Genomic DNA, 8,851 nt, shown 5'->3' on the forward strand with positions numbered 1-8,851 from the left:
GTCCGTCACATACAAATATATATATATATATATTTAGCGACAGTCCGTTTTTGTATATAGTATGTGATATGTGTATGTTTTTGTAATCACATTTTTGAAAAAAATTACATTTTTTTCTTGATTGTTCATTTTTCCTGTACGACGAATTTTCGTGCGACAGGAGTCCGCGCGCACAATTTTCGTAGCGGCGTTAATCCTGGTAGCGATTAACTTTTGGGATGTAATCACCGAACCTATAAGACCTGCTGGTCACATTCAAAAAGCTTACGGCCAAATATATAAAATTAAGAATCTTTTTATCTGTCAAATAGTTGAACTTTGCCTTCGTGTTTTGGAGTTTAGATATTGCAGTAAAAATGTTGTCTGCAATGCGTATTTGCACAAAACAGATGAGAGGTATATTTATTTGAACAAAGTCTCTAATGGAAATTTCGTTGCAGTCGAACAATTTTAAGCTATGCATTTTTTAAAATTATATTGCTACTTAGATATTTATAACATGCAGGAAATTATGTGCATTTACGAAAATTATGTACGTGCACAATACGAATTATAATAACAATTAAGAATAAATTTATTTTACTTTCAAAATATATTAAAAACTCGTCTTTTTAACCTGTATAAGATAATGATCATGTTGCATCGATAATGATAAATTACATAAGAATATTCTTCTATTGCAGGTATATACTCAATGGCCATGAGGGCAAATAGCACAGCAACCGGTGGCTACGAAACACTTGCTGTAACGGTTCCAAAGCCATTTGTTTACCACGTAGAACTCAACAGACCCAAACGATTCAATGCCTTCAATAAAACGTTATGGATGTTAGCTATATTTCTCTAACATTGAACAGTGACACTTAAATTTTACATTCGGTATGTATTTGTTCATATTTTCTTAAAATATTTTCAGAGAATTACAAAACTGTTTCAATGAATTGAGCAATAATGCAGATTGCAGAGTTATTGTTATATCTGGATCTGGGAAACATTTCACCGCTGGTATAATAAAGCACAATCAATATTCTTTCAAATGATGCCAATTTTTCTTATTGCATTATTTCTCCCAAGGTCTCGATTTGCAAGACGCAATGACAATGGGTCAGGAATTGGCGGAACATGATGATATTGCAAGGAAAGTCCGTTATCTTAATAGAACCTTAAAGATTTCACAAGATAGTATAACGTCGTTGGAAACTTGTGTCAAGCCAGTGATATCTGCTGTACACAGTGCTTGCATCGGTGCTGGAGTTGATCTTATTACAGCTTCAGATATTAGGTATATTGTTAGACAAACAGTTGTTATAAACTCACTAATACATGTTATATAATACATATTCGTCTTTTACAGGTATTGTTCCAAGGATGCTTGGTTTCAGGTGACAGAAGTAGATATTGGAATGGCAGCTGATGTGGGAACTCTCCAACGTTTACCAAAGGTTCTATTAATTTTCAATAATATTGATGCAATTGATTTTTTAAATTTATTTATTTATTCTCTCATAATATATGCATATAGGTTATTGGAAACATGTCTCTAGTTAGAGAACTATGTTATACTGCTAGAAAATTCAAATCAGATGAGGCTCTGAATTGTGGCTTGATTAGCAAAGTATTTAATGATAAAGATAGGTTAGTTATATTCAATATTCATTATATTTCAAACGTTTAGTACACTTAATATAGAGCATTTTCATTGAGAAAGTTTCAACATTAGGCTTCAAAACTCTTTTCTTGTAGCTTGATAAAGGGTGCTGTGGAATTGGCTGATGAAATAGCCCAAAAAAGTCCAGTCGCTGTCCAAACTACAAAGGAGACGATCGTTTACTCATTGGATCACACTAATCAAGAGGGACTTGACTATATTGTAATTTTTTTAAATTTAAATTAACTCAATTCTTTATTTATAATTTTTAATTCATCATTTTAATGAATTTTAGCGTCTACAAAACCAAGTACTACTACAAAGTGAAGATTTTATTAATGCTTGTATGGCACAGGCTACTAAAGGAGAAAAACCAGTGTTTGCTAAATTGTAATCGTATTATAATTATAATTAAATATACATTTAAAACAATTATATGTACATATATATTTAAGAAATAAATACGTTCATAACAATTATATTTATATAATATGTTAACGTTCTTTGCTATATAAAAATATATTCACATTGGTGTATGTATGTATGTATGTATATATTTATTAATATTCTCATTGGTGAATGGGATTGAATTTTTATGTTTTTTTATATATTATAATTACAATAAATTATAATAATATATTTTTGATACTAATTATTGAATATATTGAATTATTTGTCTAGTGATTACTAAAAACTTTTTTAAATATAGTTATAATGTAGAAATTATGTACATATGTAGGCTTTGAATATTTTTATTGAAGTTGAATAACTGGGACCAAAAATTGAACTGAAGCCAGAATTTTTAATTTTCTTTTGTCGTACACTTCATAATAATTCAGTTAATGAGCATCAAATTTTTATCAATATCCATCTTGTATGGTGTTACTGAAGGATGCTAAAGATCTCATGGAAGGAGCATGTCAGGAACGAAATGGTACTCCAGGGTTTTCATAAAAAAAGAGAGATTCTTAACATGGTAAAGCACCGTAAAATAGAATATTTTGGTCACGTTATTCGTGGCCCCAAGTATCGCCTTCTTCAAACAATAATAAAGGGAAAGTAGAAGACAAACGGTGGTTTGAGAGAAAGAGGTTCTCTTTGCTCCAGAGCATCAGATCATGGATGAGACTAGGACTTGAGAAATTGTTTCGGCTTGCCCATAGGGCAGAATTCGCACGGCCTTTAAATAGTATGGTAGTCGTCTACGTCCGAATACGGATTTGGAATTAGAAGAGGAATTTTTAAATTATCCACAATCACGAGCAAAATGTGTTTGTAAAAATTACTTTTCAGTAATTATAATAACTGCGCGTTGTCAACCAATCACGTTTTGAAAACAACTTAAATGTCATTAAATATCATATTTTTATAACAATGGATACTACAGTAATTATAATATTGATATCAACAAATAGATTTCATATTTCATTTTTACAAACACTCGAGATTGATAGACACTACTCAAAAGCTTACGGCCAAAAATTAAAAATATACTCTCATCTGTCAAATAGTTGAACTTCGCACTTCGTTTTCAAATTTGATCACCGAAAATGTTGCCTTTAATGCGTGTAGGCGCCAAACAGCTGAGAGGTTTATTTGTTTGTTTTTTGCATATTAATATATTATTTCTGTTTTTACTTTCATCCGCTACTTTTAATGAATTTTAGATTTCATTAACCTTATAAACAAATATTATCTTTGGTCAATCTCCATATATGACACATTTTATAAATAAAATTTTAAGTTCTTGAGTAAAATAATTTGTATTTTCTTGGACTTTTTTTTTGCTACTCTTCCATTGAAGCATTATTAAAATGTTGGTAACCTTATCTGTTTTTTTCTATTTTAGGAATCATTTCATTGATAAGAGGCAATAGCACAGCTGCTTATAATTTTGAGACAGTCAATGTAACAATTCCGAAACCATTCGTATACCATGTTGAGCTTAATCGACCCGACCGATTCAACACTTTTAATAATGCGCTGTGGAAGTTGGTATTTGTCTACATATGTATGTTCAACTGCGTATGAAACTTTCAAAATTTCATGTACATGTGAACTTTAATATACAGAGACTTGGAGAATTGTATGAATGAGCTAAACACTAATGCAGATTGCAGAGTTATCGTTTTATCTGGTGCCGGAAAACACTTCTCCGCCGGTTTGTGCAATTTAACGTGATCCCATTAAATATCTACCCCAAAATCAGTTTTATTCTAACTGCTTGATTCCTTTTAGGTCTCGATTTACAGGGAGCAATGGCAATGGCTCAAGAATTAGCTGAATACGAGGACATTGCTAGAAAAGTTAGATATGTTGGAAAGGTGATAAAACTCACTCAAGACAGCATAACATCCGTAGAAACTTGTGTCAAACCAGTGATAACCGCTATACATAGCGCTTGCGTGGGCCTAGGAATTGATCTCATCACTGCCGCTGATATTAGGTGTTTTGATATTAAAAACATTGATAAACCTACTTATGTATACACACTACAATGAAAATTTTTAGATAGTCTAGATTTCTATGGGAAAGCTTCTTGATTTTTAATTAATTTGATCACCCGTCTTCTTTAGTATGATATGTGCATATAAAAGCATAATTTTTTGGATAAATTTGAGAAGAAAATATATTATAGTGTAAATTGATTCATAAAAAAATAAGATTTCTCTATAAATAAGAATTAAATAGATATATGTTATACTAAAATATATCTAGAATTGTTGATTAAATTGCGGTACAATACAGTAAAGTATTCACCAATAATTTAACCATATTTTTTAGGCCGAGAAATAATGTGTACCACTGAAAAAGTTTATTTTATTCAGGTATTGTTCAAAAGACGCTTGGTTTCAAATCAAACAAATTGATATTGGAATGGCAGCTGATGAAGGAACCCTTCAACGTTTACCAAAAGTATTGATAATTTCATCAATATTTATGAAATTTATTTTTTATCAAAAATTTTTCTACATTTATTTTTTATAGATAATTGGAAACATGTCTTTAGCTAGAGAACTTTGTTATTCTGCTAGAAAATTTAAATCAGACGAAGCTCTGAATTGCGGCTTAATCAGTAAACTATTTGACGATAAAGATAGGTATGTAAATAATAAAAATATATATTTTTGCATATATTTACATATATATAATAAGAAATTAATGTATTTATTTCATTACAGTCTCATAAAAGGTGCTTTGGAATTAGCTGAAGAAATATCATCAAAAAGTCCAGTCGCTGTACAAGCCACAAAGGAAACACTTGTTTACTCATTGGATCACACTAATCAAGAGGGACTCGATTATATTGTAAACTTTTTTTATACGCTAATCCTATTCAAAATTCAACACAATTAATGTTTTTAAATTCACCATTTTAATTATTTTTAGCGTCTTCAAAACCAAGCACTATTGCAAAGTGAAGATTTTATCAATGCTTGTATGGCACAGGCTACAAAAGGAGAAAAACCAGAATTTTCTAAATATTGAGAATTTTCATTGAAATGAAACAGTGCATTTTTAAAATAAAGTAAAATATTTCAAATTGAAAATTTGTATTGTGATAAAAATAAAATAATGTTGAATTTTTATATAAATTTTTACACCTTTTGAAATGTAAGAATTAAAATTAATTATATATTTTTGAAACAATATCCTTGTTTTAATTGAAATACATCAATTTTTTGTATGACAATCATGGCCCTGGCATCGGGGGGAGACGGGGGGGGGGGGGGGACAGCCATGGCTCCAGCCTGGGGGCCCAGCACTGAGATAATTTGTTTTTAATTTGTTACAAAATTCAGAAGTGTCTTTCGTCTTTGTACTTCGTAGTTACGTTCAAGTAGTAGCTTAGCTATTATTTTTACACCATGATTTATATTTGAAACTTGTAAAAATATGTTATCACTTATCAGGTGATCCTCAATATTATTACTCCTTAATGTGTATTATGAAAAATATTGATAAAATGATTTTTAATTTCAATTTTGAAACTTTTTGGGGGGGGGGCTCAAGTATGGAAGCCCAGGGGCCCGGCTTAGGCTGTGCGGGCCATGATGGAAATGATATAATGTATTATACTTTCTTGAAATAAGATTATGAATTACAAAAAATTAGCTCAAAGTGAGTCAAATTATCAATATTTATTCTATCTATTTTTTATACGCGAGCTTATTTGAGAATAAGCATTCTATTTTTATGGCTAGGGGAAGATGATAGGTAAAGAAATTTGTCCTATATCTATTTTGATCCCAGTCCAAAGGATTGAAAATAGATGAGGTCGAGGGGCTGAATAGGGTGGAGCCATAGAGGGGATGGGGTGCAGGAGCATTTAGTGCGTCTATAAATAAACAAAGGGCGATCGATAAAGTGCATCAGCCTTGGCGAGGGACAAGGAAGAGGGTGCCGGCGCATTGACCCAGTTATTTTTTCAATGGGCCAGGCATGAATGCTGGGAGCACGTGAGCCCCTGGATCAATCGAGGCTCTCGGATTCATGAATGCGACCCCGCGTACAGGTGACCCAGTTCCGGCCAGTATGTACCTCCAAACCGGCAAACTGCCGCTCAATGAATACCAGCCTCTCCCTTCCAGCCCCTCTCTTCCCACCTCTAGCTAGCTGCACCCCAGTTTGATCGATGCAGCCATGAATATTGATGCTTTCGAAAATAGGTTACTCTTGACGTATTTTTAACTCGTGGACTGCGCCCCAATTTGAAAAACTTTTGCTCAGCTAAATTTGAATTTCGCGCTACGTGCGATCACTAAGTTGGTATCTAGTAACAGCCCCCTGAAAGCTCGGACTAGCGCTTCTGAATATATGGGAACAAAGATTTACACGTTGCCTCGAGCAAAATTACACACCGTGTATACATTTTATTTTTCCTAGAAGATTAAATTGGAAATGGACATCAGATAAAAAATACGCTGGAAAACTGCACCTAAGAAAACAACTATAGATAATTAATTGATGTAAAAATAGCGTCGTTCAATAACGATCAAGGTCTATGTTGCATTCGATGCCCGTCGCATTTTCATTTCGATAATGGATTTGTCGCTTGATGGATTAATCTGCGAGTTTTCCGATCGTGTGTGACAATAATATGTTTGGGGTCGCTGGAGCTAAGAGCTTTTCGTTCAGAATTTGCCATGCTGGCTCGCGATTGGCTGAGACCGTCTCAAGAAAATTGTAATAAAAAATTGGACCAATGGCGTGGGAGCGGCCGGTTCAAGGCTGCGAGAACAACGGCAAACAGAACGATCCAAAATGTCGGCTGTGGGATGAAACTTGTGGATTTTCATTGAATAAGACAGGTCTCGCAAACCTTTTCAGCGCTCGTTTCATTATATTGAGTGGCTGTCTTTCAAAATTAACAAATGCTTATAAATTAATTTAATATAAATTACATAAAAAAAAATATTTATTTTCATTAAATTCTAATTGTTCCTGTTTTATAATAAAATTCACATTTTTAATTATAAGTAATTATTTTACTATATGCATAGTGCAGTAGTTCACGACATATGTATGTATGGATTTGTCTTGGCAAATGAAAATAATTGATTATTAAATTTTTTATTTTATTTTCAATCCATTGACTTGTTTCGACATATGAATGTCTAGTGGTAAAATTTTTGCTTACCATATTTCTGTATCAAATGTGTAAGTACATTTCTAACTCACTATATCCATTTTCGTCTTAATACCCAGAGAAATGTTATATTAATAGAAGTGGCTTTAGGCGTCATATTGTTGTCAAGTGACGATTTTCCACAGACAATCCTAAATAATTTTAGCATCAGTCGTATTTGATGCTTGGTGCTCGACGTATGTCCGATAAAAACTTTTCTGTTTGTTTATATTACTCGTAATATGGGCAAGTATCGGTAAAAATTGCACAATGCATTCAAAAACACGCAATAAACAACATGGGATACATTTTTATAAGTAAATTTATCCGATTGTATTCCGTGCGTTGTAACGTATTTATAGAGACGTACCGCGTAATATTGACAACAATTATTTATTTGTAAGAACCCTTCTATTATTATTACATTTCTCTGTTAATACCCATCCAAATGTTGTCAGCAGCGATAGGTACACTCGTAATCATCGAGTAAATCGAATGATACCACCCGAAATTTAACCTACGACTTTTTTACTGGTAAACAATCACTCTAATAGGACTTATAGAAAAAAAGCTCAAAACCCTAGATATAGAATAACAGCAGCGTGGACTAGTGGTTAGCATATTATGCTTTCGAGCGGAGTGGTCACGTGTCGATTCCCCCTATTAGCTGTTGGCCAGACCTTGGTTTGTGACTCCAGGTTCATCATTTCCTTTCAGAGTTTGCCAATTTCCCTGATTTTTATTGAAACGCTTCCTGCAAATTGGCATTTCCTTTCCAATCTCTCTTGCAAATCTCAAACTATTCAGCGTCTTGAGGTTCGCCAATTTCTATAATAAAATGCTCCAAAAAATTGTTCATAGATAAAAATAAAGTATAAAAATACGTGTATTAATTGTATTATTGTTTTGTATCTGTATTAGTAGATTCATCACTTTGGAGCGATTTGTATAGGCGAATGTATATGTTCGATTGAAATAAAATAGAATAAAACATAGATGAGGCATTGCAAACAAATTTGCATTGAGAAAGCGGACTAAACAACGGGGAGGTGTTGGGAAATGAATGAAAAAATTGGCAATGGATCTTCTTATTTAGAAGTCACCTAGTTACTGTGAGATTGTATATTTATATTTTTTTGGTAAGAGGGAGACAAGTTTCGATCGTCAAGCCCCAATGTTATTCTATATGTATATAGAATAACCTTGTTATTCCAATGTTATTCTATAGCTGTGGCGGTTTAGCATACATTGAAAGTAAGCGCGCGCTTGGGTCCCCGGAATCCCCGAAATGGGCTTTTGCTACCAAAATTTACAACTCATAAATTATTATCATTGTCCACAATACGTTAATGTCCACAATAAAATAACGGAGGTTCGGTGATTATTGGTCACAAAGCGCTCGCCCAAATGTCACTAAAATCTCTATAACGGAACATCTGGCAGCCGAAAAGTCAATCATACTAACGATAACTATCATACTAACGATAACTCGTGGCATCGTGGCATACTATTGTGGCATTGCAACGCATGTCGGGTTCAGCTACTAGTAAATAAATAAAATATATATGGTTTTG

At 32.9% G+C, this 8,851-nt stretch overlaps 2 protein-coding genes across 2 annotated transcripts; both read left to right on the forward strand.

Moving 5' to 3' along the window:
- The first annotated feature begins 290 nt into the window (after window positions 1-290).
- LOC143909514 (delta(3,5)-Delta(2,4)-dienoyl-CoA isomerase, mitochondrial-like) lies at window positions 291-2,301 on the forward strand. The gene is made up of 8 exons (XM_077427527.1): window positions 291-396; window positions 684-828; window positions 917-1,005; window positions 1,075-1,282; window positions 1,355-1,442; window positions 1,523-1,635; window positions 1,744-1,870; window positions 1,944-2,301. Exons 1-8 carry the CDS (start codon window positions 357-359, stop codon window positions 2,040-2,042), a joined length of 909 nt encoding a protein of 302 aa, XP_077283653.1. The 5' UTR covers window positions 291-356; the 3' UTR covers window positions 2,043-2,301.
- Window positions 2,302-3,110: 809 nt separating this feature from the next.
- Window positions 3,111-5,297, forward strand: LOC143909516 (delta(3,5)-Delta(2,4)-dienoyl-CoA isomerase, mitochondrial-like). The gene is made up of 8 exons (XM_077427529.1): window positions 3,111-3,238; window positions 3,498-3,639; window positions 3,721-3,809; window positions 3,887-4,094; window positions 4,477-4,564; window positions 4,637-4,749; window positions 4,831-4,957; window positions 5,039-5,297. Exons 1-8 carry the CDS (start codon window positions 3,199-3,201, stop codon window positions 5,135-5,137), a joined length of 906 nt encoding a protein of 301 aa, XP_077283655.1. The 5' UTR covers window positions 3,111-3,198; the 3' UTR covers window positions 5,138-5,297.
- Window positions 5,298-8,851: the final 3,554 nt, after the last annotated feature.

This window comes from Arctopsyche grandis, chromosome 3, assembly GCF_051622035.1.
Source record: "Arctopsyche grandis isolate Sample6627 chromosome 3, ASM5162203v2, whole genome shotgun sequence".
Classification (NCBI taxonomy): domain Eukaryota; kingdom Metazoa; phylum Arthropoda; class Insecta; order Trichoptera; family Hydropsychidae; genus Arctopsyche; species Arctopsyche grandis.